Source organism: Monomorium pharaonis, chromosome 11 (genome assembly GCF_013373865.1).
Source record: "Monomorium pharaonis isolate MP-MQ-018 chromosome 11, ASM1337386v2, whole genome shotgun sequence".
Taxonomy (NCBI): Eukaryota; Metazoa; Arthropoda; class Insecta; order Hymenoptera; family Formicidae; genus Monomorium; species Monomorium pharaonis.
The window spans coordinates 1,689,015-1,707,038 of NC_050477.1; the positions used below are offsets into that span (position 1 = coordinate 1,689,015).

Here is an 18,024-nt window from a genome sequence, read left to right on the forward strand (position 1 = left end):
GTTTTGCATTGGAAATTTTGCATATCAAAAATATGAAACAATACACTTATTTTTTATTCAAGGTTGCAATTGGATTCACGAGATCTCTATCACAGTAAGATCAGTAAACCCTACCAGCATGCCCGACGAAAGACTGCAGAGGTGTGCTATGTTAGAATCCAAAACCTTCGTCGATAATCTTCTGAATGTCGCATGCCTACAAGTACCTATCGAGTAAGTAACGAATGTAATAATAAGAGAAACTTGACGACGTTTACTTATAGAAAGTTAACACTTACATAAATGTGATTACAGTTCTCCTGTCGTGCAATCTATAGCTCTTGACATTCTGATATGGGTAGCCTCAATAAGATTAACGAGATTACGCAGTATTCAGAATAGCGTGGAGATTAAGACTCTTCAATTGGAGACGATACGTTCCGTACAGGGGCGATTATCCAGCTTATTACGGACATGTCTTTTGCATGCCGGCAGAAGTATAGCGCACAAATGCGTTAAATTAATTGTTCTTTGCAGCGGGTGAGTAGTTGTTCAAAATGATGCACTGTTAAAATGATTATGATTAATGTATAGTGCTAATTATATAGATTTTATTATTATTATATAGCTAATTAGAAAGGTTTATTAATTTTTTAGGGGATTTTATAATATAGAAGATTCACCGGCTCAAACCTTTGACGAGGCTATGCTCTCTGCATTGGTCAACTTACTGCCGTCGATAGTAGAAGTTCATTGGGCCGGTTCATTAAGATGGCTTCAATTACTCATTACCAGATTTTTGCCATTAGACAGAAATTATAGTATCGCCCACAAATGTATTTCTCTAGTGCAACAGATAGCTACTGAAATATCTAATAGAGTGAATCCTTACCATTTGTTGCTCGCGACAAGGTTGAGTATTTCCTAATTGTTTCCTTATAATTTCTATATTTTTTATCACTATTTTACAATCTTAATAAATCGATTTTTTCCAGATTTGGTTTATATAACTCACCTTTTGAAACGGAACTCTTTGACTTGGAGCCACCAATGTTACCAAAGTTTAGTTCAATACCTGTGACATACGCATCTGTTGTAGCCAACGAGCAAGCAGGACCGTCTGTTGCTTCGTCAGGTGCTGTATATTCGTCCAAAATATCGCAGGACTCTATTGATTTGAGGGACCTACTCACACTGCCTATGCATCCCGCTAGTGAATTTGTAATATCTAGCAAATTAAAGGCATTGTGCGCCAATCACAATATGAAAGGTCTCCTCGAGGTAATATTATTTACTAAGATAAATTGTAACGGATAGTTCTACATTATTAATAATATTGTATTTGAATGTTAGGTTGAGCCTCTTCATTTCACTTGTCACGCTGCTTCCGATGGCACGAAGATGGAAAAGATTGATCCTGGCATGAGCACAATTAATATTGGACCCACACTGTACGATAGCACAGCAACAAGCAACAATGGTGTGCCTGATATTAAAACGATACATCAAACATATGTAAGTTCTCTTACATGTCTTAAACTTGTTAAGAATTGTTATGTTTTTGATGAAACAACGTGAGATATTTTGTATCGACAGTATAAGAGCAAACACATAAAATATATCATTGTTTTTTTAAAAAGGGCTGCGCAAATTTATTTGAAACATCAATAATAGTAATGGTATTAGAAATATCTTGCACAAAAATGTGACATTAGGCAATAAATTCGAACAGACTCGAATACAGCTTCAGCTGAAAGATTCAATCTACGAAATAGTGCACCATATCAATTCTCAGCGTTTGTAGAGTAGGCGAATTATGTTCTTTTGTAATTAACAGTGGCTGTGTAACAATTGTTCGAAGTTGATAAACTTTTACATATCACGTGCACAGTATAGATGTTAGAGAGTAGATGAATTTTAATTCAGATAGAAATATTAATTGTAGAACTTGGATGCTGGATCGCTAGGACCACATGTTCAAGCTAAATCGACAGCTACGTTAAGCGATCTGCTTAGTATGTATACAGGAAGAGTGCTAAAGAAGCCATCTCCGCAACTATTGCTCACACCTGATGAACAATCAGACTATGACGAAGCTAATGAAATGTCTGGTGACAATCAGACTTGGCATAGTACACAAAATAATATGCCTAGCTCACACATATTAAGTTCCATTGTAACAAAAGAAAAGTCATGCGTGCAAAGTATTAATACTGCTGTAAACAAAGTTGAGGAGGGCAATTCTAAAAAGGTAGATTACATAGACAAAGACACGCACTATTCTTATTTTTTCTTTTCTCTTTTATAGAAATTTATGTTTCTAAGTTCAGTAATACACTATATTTTTTGTTGTTTAATTGCTTTATTAATTTGCTAGTTGTAATGGAGATATTTGTTCGCTAAAAGATTCTCTATTCGTCAAACGCAGCTGAATAATGTTAAGTGCAAGTTGCATGAATTATATGAAATTTATACATTTGAATTATATATTCGAATTTTATATTCAATGTTAATATTGTCGTTATATATAATTATTATATCGGTTTTCGTACGCTTTCATAGGTTTTCTTCTCATTCTTTTTTTAAGTTACTTGTTTACAGCAAAAAACTAGTTGTTAATTAATTTTATATTAACACTATTTTTTAAATAATTCACATTTTTTATGTGTACATACAGTCAACATTATTCCCTTTTTTTTTAGACACCGGCTTTACTATTTGACGCAGTTAGGGTTATTGTTATACTTACTGACTTAGTTTATAAAGTAAAATCTTATTTTTATTTTTACATACATGTTATTGCATTATATACAATAATTGTGTAATGAGAATTTTGCAATAGTTTAAAGCAGATTCGATTTTCTACGTAAAATAACAGATCTGAAATGTGTAGAAAATTTATAAAATTGCAAAGTGATTTAGTTACAATTACGTTTTAATTTATAACTGTTTGAGATGTCTCATGATGAACGACCTTAACACAAATTAATGTAACAAAAGTAATTTTATTTACTAATATTCTATTGAGATAATGTTCACAACTAATTTAGAATATGATTTTGTTAGTTATTTGTTATTTTTAAGTTAGTTGCGAAAAGATTCTTGTTTGCTTGCAACTCGAAAATTATATTGATATATAAGAATTATGAGAATCTGATAGAGCATGTGTGCGTTATTGAGTTTATAGTCGCGAGTCGTGAGACATTACGTATATAGCATAATTCTTTATGTATTTCAGTATGTATCCAAAATGCAATCCAAATTGCCTTTGTACAATAATAATCGCCACAATGAATGAAGTATCATTTCACTTTTTTATATTTTCGGCACATTGCGTTTAAGAAATGTGTGTAAGATTAAAAATTAATTATTTTACTAGCGATTAATAAATTCTGTATGTTGCAGCGAGAAGATGTTACATTTCCATGGGGGAGATTACTGTGCTGGCCGCCTCAACAAGCGCTGGTCGTCGAACGGATGCACTCGGGAGCTCGTCGATTTGTTATTTTAGACTTCGGGTCACCCGTATTGCTGACCGATTTAATGATACCTTCGTGCAACGATTTGGTTTCGCTATCCATAGACATCTGGACTAAAAGCGAAGAAACAGATGGTACGCGGCTTATCGTCGCTGGGGATATTGGAAGCAAACCGTTAATTGTTTGCGATCTTCAGCCACCGCCTGTGTGCAGATATCTGAAGGTAAAATATATATTACATTAAGAATAATATCTTTTTATTTTGATTATTCTTTTTTGCTTACAATGTCCATAAATATGTTTCTGATCTTATTTGCTTTATCTTAACTTTACAAAACATTTTAAATACTAAATATTTTCTCCAATATTTTTCTATTATTTCTTTAATTTTTTATTTATGTCAATTGTTTATCTTTGTCTAAGTTCTATTTATAATACATTAATGGAATTTTTATTTATAAATTAATATTTGTTTAATACGATTATTAGATAACTACGATAGGGCGCTATGGAATGTCTACAACTACGTGTAAAATACCATTAGGAATGTTTTATGGACATATGGTAGTTTTGCCTGGAGAAGATTATTCCGAAGTAAACGATGCTTCATCATTTGATGCCGATATTTTTGATTCTTCTTTACAAGCAACTATTGATACACAATGTAACATATTATCAGCTTTAGCAGAAGATGTACAATGCAGGTACAATTAAAATAAAAGAAATATTGATATGTATGTGTGTATGGTTTTTGTTAATCTATGTCTTTTCAGATTTAGTTTAGCTACTGAAAGATTAAAAACTTTGTTGGATCCATTACTGTGTTCAGAAACTCCTAATGTTATGCACATGCAAAATTATCTATGTTACAACAAGTTATCTAATGAAAGTAAAGAACAGCCATCAGCAAAAATAATGTCGACATACCAAGTGAGTTATAATTATGAATATTATTTTTCAAATACGAATGATCTAAGTTCACTATTTTGATGAAATTATTGATATAATTTTTATTTACATACATAATTGATTCATTATATTGTAGGAATGTATTATGTTCCAACATCAATTAAACGTTGTACGAAGTGTCTGGCGACGTCTTGAGTGGTGGAGAGGTATGCGGAATGTACCAACAATGTCTTTCTCGAATGCACCTAGTGATAAATTACGAGTCCTTGAGGAAACTCTGCTTGACATTCTGCTGTACACTGTGTACGAAATTGGCCCAGTACCCAGTGTATGTATATCACAGATTTTAAATGCTCGATGTTATATGATAGATCGTCAAAATAATAAAATTACTTGTGCTGTGTTTTTAATATTTATTACTGACACGTAACGTTTTATTATTCTATATACGACAAGTTTTACATATAAAATGTGTTTTTTTTTTTAATAGGTATATCGACCGACATCATTATACGAAGTTTTCACTCCAACAATTTGTGAGAAATTTTTCCATTCGATATGCGTTGTAACACCAGCTCCACGTTTACAACTTCATGCTGCCGCGCTCTTAGCTGGCATGGCGGGACATCAGCCCTGGTGGGGTAACTTCTTATCCAATACCTTGATAAATCTTTACTCGTCAGCATCCACTCATATTTTCCCGCAAGATAGGTAAAATTTTGAACAGTTTACTTTATATTTAAAAGCATGAAACTTGTAAATATTATAGATACAGAATGTAAACTAAAAAGATGTAATGTTTTACGAAACGCATATCTCTTTATCTCTCATTTAATTTTGATTTTAGAGTGTTTATTTTATTAACATTTCTTGGACGGAAATCATTAATAGCTGGCGGAAATAAATCTTCCGTTATTGAAGCTATGGTTCGTACATTGGGTAAATTACTAGCTCCTCTTACGAACACGCCGTCCAGTTCCAATCGACTGGATATTACCTTAATTGGCTGGGTTTTATTATTTTTATCGGTATGCTTAGATACCATTACACCACCGCCCTGTTACGAGGAAAATCACGAGAAAACTAAAGAACAAGGTATTTTGCACATGTTTATGCGTATTTTTACAAAATTTTTTTCGTGAACATTAAAAAAAAACGCTAGAAAATTAAGAGATAAGAGAAAAGCACTTTCTATGTATGTATGTGCATACATGTGAAAATATCTTAAAATAATAAATGATAATACTTTAGTACAATCTTAAAAATTAAGATGTTTTTTTATTTATTGTAATTTTGTAATAATACTTTTTTTATTTTGAAAGGTTTATTTTCCCGATGGGAGTTTATTCAAGGAGAATCGGCAATGCAAAGAAGATATGTTAATGCTAACCGATCATCAGCCTCTCGTAGTTACCGTAAAAGATTACAAAAACGATTAATGCACCACAAACAGCAGCTTCATGAATTAGAACAAGCCAAAAAATCTGCAGCGTCCAAAGTATGTACATAATGTCAGAGTGATAATTTTTATAATTTTTTATAAAATAATATTTAATTTAAAAATTGTATATGAAACTATTATGAATATTTTTACTTAAATTACATATTAGAGTCTATACTTTGAATTAATTTAATAATATATAAAAAATAATGTATGTGCATATTTAGGGGTTAATGACTCTTTCATCTGACGCCGCTACATTGTACAATAAAGTGGAAGCGACGTTGAAGGTTCAGGAACGTTATTTCAAGAAGACACTAAAACAACATTCCGCAAAACATTACAAGGATATTCTTAAGAGAAATGAGTCGCTGCTCCGTAGTCCATGTTGCAGTCAAGCACGATCCACTACCAGGTTGGTAAAAAAAAAGAGTTCTAGGAACGTATTATAGAACTGTTCAGAATGAATTCCGATCAGAATGATTATTTTTTTCTGAAATAGTATAATGAAAATCTAGGAAATAAATAATTTTTATCGGAACATATTTCGAGAAGTTCTATAAACATGCTCTACTTTGTCTTTAAGATACGTGATGTAATCCGAAAAATGTTTTTATTACATATATACATATTATATATTTATAGCAAATCATCGGATGTCATGGAATTAGAAGTCGAATACAGCGTGACAAATTTATCTCATCAAAATGTTTTGCCAGTGGCTCGCGGTCTCATTGCGCTTATTTTACACAATTCAGCTAATGTGGATATGTTTCTACTAGCTTGCAAGGTACAGTCAACTAAATGTAGAAAACATGCAAACAACATCAATGCATTGCGCGCACAATAAATCCTTGTCAGGCTCGTAAATAAGATTTAATCTAATTAAATTAATTTTAATAATTAGTCTTATTAAATTTGCACTTTAACTCAACCAAAGTTTTGACAATTTTGTTATTCGCGAAGTTTATTTTTTTTTAATTCAGAAAATTACATTATCAAATAATTTCGGAATGCTATAACTCGACTTGGAAGAAGGAAACTTTTATGTGAATTTTGTACAGTTTTTATGTATTGTTTTTTGCTTTGAAAACCGTAATCTGAAATCCGATGTTACATACTGTAAAATGCAAAAAAGGAAACAAGTCTTTTTACGTAGATTAGAACGCGTGAATTTTTTGTGTGAATATCTTTTAACAGCATCTGATTATAGATAAGGCAGTTGGATCTATGTTTTGATATTTACGCGGCTTCGTAATTATATCATAATTACATTTTTGAATTATTATACATAGGTAGTCGCTAGGCTAGTAGTATCTACACGTCCTGCAATAGGCTTGTGCGAGCTTATGACCGAGGAACAACTCTTGAAATTAATCAGATTGGCAACCGACACGTCTGACGCTGCTTGGTCATCACATGCCGTTTCTTGTCTTTTAATGGACCTGTTAGAAGGTGATTATATTTATACTTGTTATATTCTGTCATAAAAAGTAGTTATAGTAATAATTTATGATAATATTTTGTTTGCACAATAAACGTTTAAAGCATTAGAAAGTTTGCTCTCTAGCTTTTTCTTGAAATAAAATATAGATTTTAACGATTTGATAAAATGTAAGATAAATAGATAAAACTCAATTTGCAGGAGGACGATTGTATCCTAGAGCATGTACTTCTACGCATGAAGGTAGTCCATCTGAGGAGATTTTAGATTCTTTGGGGAATCATACGGACGAAAGTCGTGCGGCGGAGGAAGATTCGACAAATGTTGCTAGTACCAGCGCACCTTCTGCTGCCACATTAAGTGAAGGATTCGCCGAAGGAGACGCAGACGAGGACGTGCAAGATAATATTGTAGTAACGTCGACCACCGCTGGCACGTCAAAGTCCAACGGTTATCTGCCATCCCTTTTGGAATCCGATGATAGCGAATTGGAAGACTTTCTGGACGATATATTGGAACGTGGCAGAAATATGTTGAAGAAAGACAGCACAGTGTCGAAAATTTTAACTTCTGCCATTACTGGGTATTTAAATCTTTATTCATAATATTATTTTTTATGTAATGATTAATTTTTAAGTACTACCACCTATTTTTTAATATCAATATTGATGCAGAATATTTCTAGTGTTAGGTATATATATTTAAGATTATATATATATATATATATAAAGCAATACTTAGCTCTTTATTTTAACACTACTACGTTTGTATTTTGTATATACTAATTCAACTTTCACGATAAAATAGTTCACATTTTATATAAAATTCCTATAAACTTTTATTTGATATTAATACTTAAGTTGATACATCTTATTTCTTACTTCAATTTTATAATTTAATTTTATAATTTTGTTAATTTTGGCACATACACAACACATGATTAAGAAATGATAAATGATATATTTTTAGGAGCATTTCTTTAGCAATGGACGCACGCTTGGAATATGGAGTTGAAATGGGCATAGAAATATCATTGAGAATATTGTCTACGGTTGGCATGTACAATCTACCTCACAGCATAAATGCGACAATACATGTTAGTTTGTATTATATTGCTTTTCTTAATTTTTTGTGCTGTTAAAAATAATTAGGATATTCTTTAATTGTATGTGTTAGATGTTTCACACAAAAACTTTTTTCAGTAGGAAAGAGAAATGAATAATTTGTTATGCTTGTAAAAAAGATTTACTGTGAAGATGAACTATTATGCAAATTGAATTTTATATTGTAGGTGCCGACAGAAGCAAATCGCTGTTATCAACAACCGTTTTTGCGTTCTGAAACGAATGACAGAAATCAGGAAACCGAAAACTTTTCTGATCCTACTCCTTCCAATCTTTCAATATTAACAAGATGTTTTGAAAAAATGTTCACGGACTTATATCTACGGGTGAGTTAATAATTATAGAAAGAAAATACATTTGCAATAAATTATTATGGATCAGACTTATGTTTATTTTTAGATGTAGAGTTTTTGTATTAAAGTGTATTTTTATGTCTATAAAACAGAATAATAGTACGAATTTGGAACTCGTTCTCCAACTTTGGTTTGCACTGAATATGGATGCTGCTACTGATCATACAAGTTCACAATTTGATCCTTCTTTGACGCCTGTGATTCCACTTAGCCCAGCAGCCATTTCCAGCCTAATTTCTGCACTTTCGTGGTAAATAAATAAATAAGTTTATTTTGACCTAAAATAATGAGCCACGATAATGGCATTTAATTTTATTTTAAAATGTATTATTAATGTTTCATAATGTATAAATTTTTAATTTTAGGCACACTGCGGTTTCTTTACGTGCGTGGTGTCTTGCATTGCAGTGCTTAACAATTGTTTGTAACCAGCCATTACGGCAATATACTGGTTTAGATGGCTTTATACCGAACAGTCCATCTATAGCTAGCTGTATTGTTAAAGAACGCAATACAGGTCCTATGTTGTTGCGCCTACTTTCCGGCAACGGATTAAATATCAATACCATGGATAAGCAATATATCATGGTAAGAATATAGTTTCTGTCTATTATTTTATAGATAATATGTATTGTTCTTGTTAAATTGATCAAAATAATCAAAATGAGATTGGAATTGTGTTCAGAATTTTATTAAATATATGTTAAAATGTATTATATCGTTATAAAGCTAATAAAAAAATTATAAAGAAAGTCACGTTTAGAGCCTTTGACAACAATTTACAGTAATTTATGTATTTTGCTTATTTTCTTTTAAATAGTTATCAAGTTTATCAAGCTTCATATACCTTGACTATAAAATTTGTTACTGTTTTAGGCTGGGCCTACAGTTTGCCAAGCATTGCACGATTGTCTGATTAGGCTGGAAATGATGTGTGATGTTATTACGACGGACAGTTGTTTAGGTAACTCCCTAAAGGATCTTCTTCTGCAAGTGGTATATCAACTTGTGCAGCCAAGCGGGCCTCTTATTTTGAGAAAGGGACCTTTAGATGCACAGTGCAAATTAATAACGTCTGTAGTTAATCTGAATTATGTCAATACTGACTTAGGCATCGCTATGAGCATATCCGAATGCGTTGGTGTATTGGTTTCAACATATGTCAGAGGATCCGAAGGTAGTTTTTTTTATTAAATATGTTTTCGATAAAATTAATTATAAAATGTACTAAGGCTATAGAAAAAGAAACAGTAACATAATTAATTTATAATACTTAAAAGTTATTTTAGACTATTAAAAGATTATTAACAAAGCTATATATTTTTTAGTAAATTTTTATATTGATTTTGAAAAATTGGATTCTATTCTTAGTATATAAAAGCTTATTAAACTTATTTTATTTATAATAAAATTCTTCGTCCTTCTATAGTAAGCTTAAAGCCTGTTTTTTCTCTCTTATATATTTCTATAGTGTGCCTATATTATACACAGACATAGGAGATCTACAGTTTATGCCAAACAATAAAATTTAGTTTCAAATATTAGATGTTGATTATTATTTAACTTAGTCTTTTGCTTTTACTAAAAGATTACAAGAATCTTGATAATAATAAATATTGTTCTAAAAGTTGGTGCACAATGCGGAGGTGCTGTTGATTCAGCTAATCAATCCGGTAGTTTTGGTGGTCTGTTTGCTTGCGTGCTCGGCGGTGATGCGAGACAATGTCGTCCCGCATCGTGGGATACTTTAATCGTGGCTCTTATCAAATTAGTGTGTACACTTATCCAAACTCCATTGCCAAATGTACGTATTTATATTCATGAGAATTGCTAAAAAAATTTATTTATATTAATTTATGTTTTAATAATATAAAACATGAAATTGCGTGTTTGTCTATTTGTGAATACTTGCTACTTTATGTATTATATTTTATTTCTGTAAACGCTTTACAGGCTAGGCAAGATAATTCGGAAGAATTGGCGGAAATGGAATTATCAGAGACTTGGAGTTCTAGAGCTAACGCGAGCGATTCTCAGAACGTGAACACTTGGCAAACGGATGAGAGTAAAACGGCGGAGCAACGAAACTCATTTTATTTACAGCAACCTAAAACTAGCAAATCTTCCGTGCCTTGTCTCGCCGATACTGGTAACTACTAACATACAAAAAAGATAACATATTTATCGTGTTTCACAAAATATGCAAGGTTTTATTAATGAAATCTTTATTTTTTAGTTCTGCAACACGAACCAACTATGATGCGTTTATTGGCCGCTCTTGGTTATAGTACGGGATCTTCATTAGCTATGCTCTTAAGTGAAAGTGCGACTGCACCATTAACTACCGAGCTTGGTGATCCGGCTTCGATACCGGATGCAACGTTCCAGCTTCTAACGACGCTTACGAAAAAGGCTAGCGATCCAAGTCTAGTTCTCAAGCCACTTTATCATTATCTCTCTTCTTGTAAGCATTTATATATTATAGAATTGTTTTATTTATTTTTTAATTATTTTTTACTATTTTTGTGTGAAAGAAAAATGTAGCATGAAATCTTTTTATATACAAAACCTTATTTTTAAGAAAATAGAATAAATGTTGTATAATTATTTGCAGCTTGCGGAGAAACCGAATTGGGAGTTATGCAGCTATCCGAACCTCTTCTCTGGTACATTCTAAGGGTTTTGGACAATGCGTCGTCGTTATCTATTTTTACCGCGATGGGCGGCGTAAAAGTGCTCTGCGAGAATCTCGTAAAGTCGAGTAATACCAGTACCGCTGGTGCTTCCACCTCATCGGGAGTGATTGCCCTCGTCATGGAACATTTGTCGAATGCACCGAATGTAATGCAAATGATGGCGAGTAGCAGCAAAAAGAGCGTCAATTCCTTGGAAACCCATGATGACGGTTTATTGAATTTTGCGCCTCTTGGCTCGATATCATGGTTAAATCCAACTGCGCAACCGGCGGATGTTCTTATACAAAATGCTACTCCTCACAAACGCGCAAGAACACCGGCGTGGTCATATCACTTTTACCCCGACGAGGCGTGGGTCGACCTTACCATCACTTTACCGTGCGCTATCTTGCTTAGGAAAGTGGAGCTGCAACCACATCTCACGGCATTGTCCAGTAAGTTTAACGCTCTAAAGACAAAATTCTTTATGATATTAGCATTTGTCTCTTCCTACTTTTATATAATGCTTATTAAGAAGGTTCATCATGAAACCTCACTAATTTGTGCATTTTTAGCAATCAATATATAGATTTCCTTGCATTAAATGCATTTTCTTCAAACTGCAATTTTTTGCCAAAATAAAAAATTTTGTAAAAGAAAAAATTACCAAAGAACTTGCAATTCAAGAGTAATGTGGTTAATGAAAATTTTTGTAATCAAACAGCAAATATAAAACCGTTCTTTCTAAAGTATGCGCATTTGTTTAACAGCATGTCCATCGGCTGTAGCACTGGAAGTTTCGAGGGAGAGTAACGGTCCATTGACACCGGTTTGTTCACCGATGCCAACAGCAGGCTTAACGTATATACGCGTTACTTTATCGCAGCCGGTAGTCGCGACTTCTGTATTGGTGCGCCTATATAAACCACGGGACTCGACAAACATAAATCTCAGTCAAATAAGATTGCTGGGTACCACCGCATTTGGTGAAATTAAAACAAATCCGGACACGATAGATGAGGAACAACTGACAAAGACTAGGTAAAATCATCAATTATTCTCTTGTTAAGAAAGTGAGCGCCACTGGCGTCATTAGTGAGTAAAAATTTATCACGGCTATGAGAATTCAAAGAACTTATTTCTGATAACTTTATGTAGCTTGGGTTGGTTGCGATTACTGCATCAGTGCTTATCTGTAAGCACGCTAAACAGTAATCTGGCCGTTGAGGTGCTTAATTCCGCGGCTTCGGTCGAAGGCCTGGTCGAGGCATGCTGCAATCTCCTGTTACTCCCAGCACCGTCTCTCTTTACTCCCAACCTGGAGAGGGTTCTATTACAACTTGGCTTACACTCTCGAGAGCTTGGACTTCGTCTCATTGGTCTCTTACTCAACAACAGGTCCACCTCTTTCTTTCAAGGTATCGCTTTGTTCTTCGTTTTCTGCAAATAAAAGTCAGTGATGGCTTTAAGTATATTAAAATAAAGCAACCGTCTTAAGCCTTGTATTTTGAAGGCTCGCATTTTTAATTATTTAATTTTTTTAGAAATAAATTATTTAATTAGATTCTATGCAAACAAGAGATATTTTTTTCTTTATTTTTAAAAATGCATAATAAATTATGATTAATTAGACAATAAGTTTTTTAAATATCTGTAAGTAAAATTGATAATATTTGATTGTTTATTTAATGTTTTTCTGCCTTATATTATCCTAAAATCTTTATATAATAAATATTAATTATATTAGTATCAAAAATATATATTATTTAAGATATAACCAATACTAAGACTATTTCTAGAATGAAATATTTGACGTACTAATTTTTTTTAAGTTTACAATTCCATGATGATATACTCTATAATAATTATGCTGTTATTTGACAGGAACTGTGACTTCCCAGGAAACGTCTATCGTACAATTGGTCGTTGAATTGCTTCAACAATTGTGCTCCATTCGAGACTTTAGCACGGAGGCTCGCATGAAAGCTGTTCTTACATGGCTGCAAATATCAGCCGCGAATGGAATATCCCAGACAAATAGTAATTCCAATTCGGTGAATCCACCAGCAGTATACATTCACTGTGTGTCTTCCATCATTTGGAAAGCTCATCAACAGCAGAACCACAACTACGATCTGCAAGTCTTGCTGACAGACGAGCTATTTTAGTAAGATCTAGTAACATAGCTTTTTATATTTCCAATTTTTTTTTAATATATAATAAGTCAATTTACTTTATTATTGCACATAAATTTTACTTTTGGATATTTTTGAATTCTTCTCATATGACAAAGAATTCGAGTATTATGTGAGATGATTTTAAATTTTAAGTTTATTTTTTTTATAAAACTATTTTTTATTACTTTATTTATTGTTCAATTTTTTTGGACAATCAAATTAATCTAAAAAAATTTTTTGTTGAACAGTTCATTGTACAAATGGACCTTGACTCTTGGAAATAATTCAGCATTAAAACAAGCAATTGACTCTGTCTTGTGCGCTTTCTGCTATGTGAGACCATCATTGTTAATTTTGCTTTTGGAATGGGTACAAATTTTACCGAATATTGCGGTAAATCCAACTGCGTCTATATCCGACGAGTGCAAAGAAAATGAGGAACAGACGAGTGATAAGACAGGCGACATTAATGCTGAGAGATGGTACTGTCAATTTGCTTTGTTGAAACATAAGTGGTTGCATTTGACAGAGGGACAATTGCTGACTGTCGCCGCAGCAGCACGTTCGCCACCTGGTACTCAGCAGTTGATCGATTCCGGTCTTCCGGCATTACTGACAGGATCGATTACAGGTTAAACTTCTCTTTCTTCTTAAATATAAAAGTAGATAATATCTATAATGACTATAATTCCTGACAATTCCAAGTATAATTTGACATATAACACTTTTTATTAAATATATTATTTTTATTGATTCCATACATCTTACATTAAACTTTAAAAAATTTTATTAAAGATGTGATAAAAAATACAGATTGTACTTACTTTTGAGTGGATTTCAAGTGGATTTATTAAAGAGTTACAAATATTTCTGCATTTAGATTTTTGTAATTTGGAGAAAACCAAGCAACAGCAGCGAGATAGTAAAATGGCATCGGGTGACAGCAATGAAAATGATGTAATTGAAGATGTCAACTCGACGGAGAGTGACAAGGCGACAGGTTCTAGTTCCGAATCGAACAATTGCTCTGGTAAATTTAAGTGTATAAAATTTAGAATTTAGAATTAAAAAATTACAAGTTAAGTTAGAATTTAAAAATAAGCCTATTATTTCTGCACAGACCGTGTTGTACAAATATATAATTTTTTTTCTGTAGGAGGATTATGTATGACAAAACCAGAAAGCATAGCGATAGTGATAGAATTCTTAACACTTGTGTGTGCGGAAGGTCGAATGCGTGACTGGCTTGGCGAGGAAGGACGCTGTTTCTGGTTACCTCTTTTGTCCCTTCTTAGTAATCGTCCTATCGAAAGTCCATCCGCGTCTGCGTCAAGGTACGCAAATTTACATAATATAGTACTTTAAATAATGTTTAACATCTCGCGACACATTATTTTATATGTATTATGACATATTGCAGTTGTTCGAAAACAAGCGCGTCGTATGCATTACTGGAAAGCGCTATGATTAAATTCTTATCAAGATGTTGTTGGTGTCATCTGGCTAATCAAAAATTACTGGCAAAGCTTCTCATCGAAGTCATTTCCCAACAACGAACTACTTCAAGTAAGTGTATCGTCGTATTGAATATCGCACTTTACATGGTTCAAAATTTCTTTTACTTGTACAAGTGATTAATAAAAAATTATTTAATTGGATGAAATTAATTAATTGAATAAAATTAACGGCCCTCGAATAACGTGTTGTTACAATTACAGATGTGCGGTATCTTCATGGCATTTCTGGATTTACACGAAGATTAATTTTGCAATTGCTCTTAGAAGGAGAGAAAGTGTTGGTTTCTGTAACGTCGGAAGCTCCTATGAAAGTTTCAGCAAGCGCAACCAATCACAGCATGCCATCCATGCCGCCGCATCCTGCTCATCCTCTCGGACACTATCATCAATTATTATATATGTCGACGCAAGCGACGGTGGCAGATATATTACAGCAAGTCTCAGGTATGTCCATGCAAGCACAGAGTTGCATTAGGCAAGATAAAAATTGATTGAAACTAATTGTTAGCAAAAGCAGAAGTAAATATAAAATAAGCAGATATTGGACAAGATTTTTATTAATATATTTTTGATGCCATATAGATGCTTATATAAAAATTTAATTTTTAAGGGACGTTGCTTCTCTTGTTGCTTCCGAACACGTATAAAGGTAATGAGACAAATTCCAATGCAGGAAACAATCGTTCTCGTGAATTCTGGGAATCGGGAATGGCATTAGTGGTAGACACGCTCAGTGTGGCTGCTGGAAACACGGCGAAAGACAAGCGGGCTAAGGAAGCGTCGAACAGATCGCAAGCTCGTGGCCCTATAATAAGGAAAACGCGTTTAAATTCTGGTACATTTTCATATTAATAATGCAATAGATAAGAAAACAATCTTTTATTCAGTAGAATTGGATTTAATGCTTAAATTATAAAACAAGTGTTTATTGATTTTGGAAAGACTATTCATTTTATATTTATTTAACAGACGGAACGCCGGTTACGAGCAAAACCTTGCCTAATAATTTGCAAGTAAATGCAACCCATCCGACAAATCAGCAGTATCTAATACATTCGTCTCGTCCAAATACTCCTCTACCGCCTCAGCTTACAATCGCGCAACTCTTAGCGATCGCCGAGGATAGTGGTATATCGTTGTCTGAGCCGTGCTTACATCTTATCTTACGTCAACGTAATAAGGACTCCAAAGGTATTTGATTTCTTTCCGCTCATTTTACATATAATATACGACAAAACTGTTCGTCTCAATATTGATCATTTTAAAATTGAAAAAAAAAAAAATGGAAATATTTTTTTAAGTCACATGTATTTGCTTGCAGAGGAGACGGCGAAACAAAATGACAGCGAACTGTTGAACTACAGGAGCATAGAAAGCTCGTTAGGTGTTTTCAGCGCCGGCGGTGGATTGGCCGTATTGGCACGCCACTTACCGCTAGTATATCCGGATCCCGGTAGACCGTCGTTTTTCGTTGAGAAATCACCGTCGCCGGAACAAACCGACGCCGACTGGGTAAAATTGGAGACCAACGATGATATTTATGAAGCATTGGAGGAGGGTAGAACGAATTGTCCGCCGAAGACGTCGGTTCCTGCTCCATACGTGCCGTCGCATTCCCTCGCGGCTTTTGGCCTATTTCTCAGACTACCGGGCTACGCTGAGGTGCTACTGAGAGACAAGAAACGAGCGCAATGTCTGTTGCGGCTCGCTCTCGGAGTTTCCGATGACGGTGAAGGTGGCGAAGTGCTGACTTCGCCGCTGGCCGCCTCGTTGCCAACCTTGCCGTTCCAAGTTTTGAAGCAGCTGTTGGACGCTACGCCACCGACCACCGATGACGGACTGCTTCTACGAGGTACGACCATAGAAGTGGGCGCTATGCTGCTTCTATTGAACTGTCTGGCAATATTCACACATCAAACCGGACAGAACGATGGTTCGGCTGAGCACAAGATCGGTCAGAGTGGCAGCGGCGGGGTCGGTGGCGGTAGTAGCGGAGGACGCAGCGATGACAATTCACATTTGTATTGGGCGAAAGGTACTGGCTTCGGTACCGGGTCTACGCAACAGTCTTGGAACGTCGAGCAGGCGTTGCTACGTCAACGATGCGAGGACGAGCATGTGACGGTGTTGCTACAGGTTCTCGCCAGTTATATTGGCACATCATCAGGTGGACAACCACAGCCGGAGTTACCAACCTCGTTTCCCGATTTACTGGCACGTTCCTGCCTCCTGCCAGCGTTATCATCATACCTGCGAAACGATTCCGTTCTAGATATGGCCAGGCATATACCATTGTATCGCGCAGTTCTGCAATTGCTCCGCGCCATGGCCCTCTCCAGTCAATTAGCGCTGCTCTTGTCACCGCGCGGCGGTAGATCTGGAGAACCGTCTGTGGTGTCTCTCTTGTCGAGTATGAAAGTGTGCGTGGACACGTATGTGAACAAGATAAATCGCACAAGGGGTAACAAAACAAACATGAAAGTAGTGTCCAAGTATCCCGATGATACCGAACAAGACGAAGGTTTGGCCACGTTGATTCCCGATATACAGGAGAGCGCAACTATAGTGCAAAACGCCACGTGTCGATTATCCGGTATCAACGAAGAATTACCTGGGTCAAGTCCAACGGCGCCGGAATTACCATTGCGCTCAAGTCTGGAGCATCGGTACTTGGAAGTAATGAAAAATCTACAATTTGGTAAGTCCTTTATTCAAGACAAAACTAGTTTATCCAAAATTTAGAAAGAATACACAATCATATTAGATACTACTATAATAAAATCTATTATAATAAAATCCATTATCTTATGATTAAGAAGATTAAGAATTATTAAATATTTTTAAGTAAAAGAATATTAGATCTTTAATTTTAAACTATTTTGTACTGTATAAGAAATGTGTTAAGGGTTTATGTACTTGGTTTAGT

The 18,024-nt window shown here is 34.3% G+C and overlaps 1 protein-coding gene across 3 annotated transcripts in view; it reads left to right on the forward strand.

Annotated features, from left to right (window-relative positions):
* LOC105838886 (baculoviral IAP repeat-containing protein 6) overlaps positions 1 to 18,024 on the forward strand; it is a 28,050-nt gene that overhangs the window by 6,182 nt on the left and 3,844 nt on the right. The window contains exons 10-46 of one of the 3 annotated variants that reach the window (XM_012684795.3): positions 63 to 213; positions 295 to 519; positions 637 to 891; positions 975 to 1,260; positions 1,333 to 1,494; positions 1,925 to 2,230; positions 3,385 to 3,681; positions 3,948 to 4,162; positions 4,232 to 4,388; positions 4,504 to 4,695; positions 4,858 to 5,078; positions 5,215 to 5,462; positions 5,690 to 5,865; positions 6,036 to 6,223; positions 6,454 to 6,598; positions 7,104 to 7,263; positions 7,454 to 7,835; positions 8,222 to 8,348; positions 8,544 to 8,702; positions 8,822 to 8,979; positions 9,095 to 9,317; positions 9,606 to 9,906; positions 10,358 to 10,533; positions 10,683 to 10,878; positions 10,966 to 11,193; positions 11,344 to 11,859; positions 12,175 to 12,445; positions 12,563 to 12,822; positions 13,289 to 13,571; positions 13,830 to 14,212; positions 14,462 to 14,611; positions 14,738 to 14,915; positions 15,002 to 15,147; positions 15,300 to 15,542; positions 15,709 to 15,933; positions 16,068 to 16,289; positions 16,420 to 17,796. In XM_012684795.3, the coding sequence (XP_012540249.2) occupies positions 63 to 213; positions 295 to 519; positions 637 to 891; positions 975 to 1,260; positions 1,333 to 1,494; positions 1,925 to 2,230; positions 3,385 to 3,681; positions 3,948 to 4,162; positions 4,232 to 4,388; positions 4,504 to 4,695; positions 4,858 to 5,078; positions 5,215 to 5,462; positions 5,690 to 5,865; positions 6,036 to 6,223; positions 6,454 to 6,598; positions 7,104 to 7,263; positions 7,454 to 7,835; positions 8,222 to 8,348; positions 8,544 to 8,702; positions 8,822 to 8,979; positions 9,095 to 9,317; positions 9,606 to 9,906; positions 10,358 to 10,533; positions 10,683 to 10,878; positions 10,966 to 11,193; positions 11,344 to 11,859; positions 12,175 to 12,445; positions 12,563 to 12,822; positions 13,289 to 13,571; positions 13,830 to 14,212; positions 14,462 to 14,611; positions 14,738 to 14,915; positions 15,002 to 15,147; positions 15,300 to 15,542; positions 15,709 to 15,933; positions 16,068 to 16,289; positions 16,420 to 17,796 (9,588 nt within the window). The remainder of the gene's footprint in view (positions 1 to 62; positions 214 to 294; positions 520 to 636; positions 892 to 974; positions 1,261 to 1,332; positions 1,495 to 1,924; positions 2,231 to 3,384; positions 3,682 to 3,947; positions 4,163 to 4,231; positions 4,389 to 4,503; positions 4,696 to 4,857; positions 5,079 to 5,214; positions 5,463 to 5,689; positions 5,866 to 6,035; positions 6,224 to 6,453; positions 6,599 to 7,103; positions 7,264 to 7,453; positions 7,836 to 8,221; positions 8,349 to 8,543; positions 8,703 to 8,821; positions 8,980 to 9,094; positions 9,318 to 9,605; positions 9,907 to 10,357; positions 10,534 to 10,682; positions 10,879 to 10,965; positions 11,194 to 11,343; positions 11,860 to 12,174; positions 12,446 to 12,562; positions 12,823 to 13,288; positions 13,572 to 13,829; positions 14,213 to 14,461; positions 14,612 to 14,737; positions 14,916 to 15,001; positions 15,148 to 15,299; positions 15,543 to 15,708; positions 15,934 to 16,067; positions 16,290 to 16,419; positions 17,797 to 18,024) is intronic. The other 2 variants (XM_012684796.3, XM_012684797.3) reach the window with 2 other exon arrangements.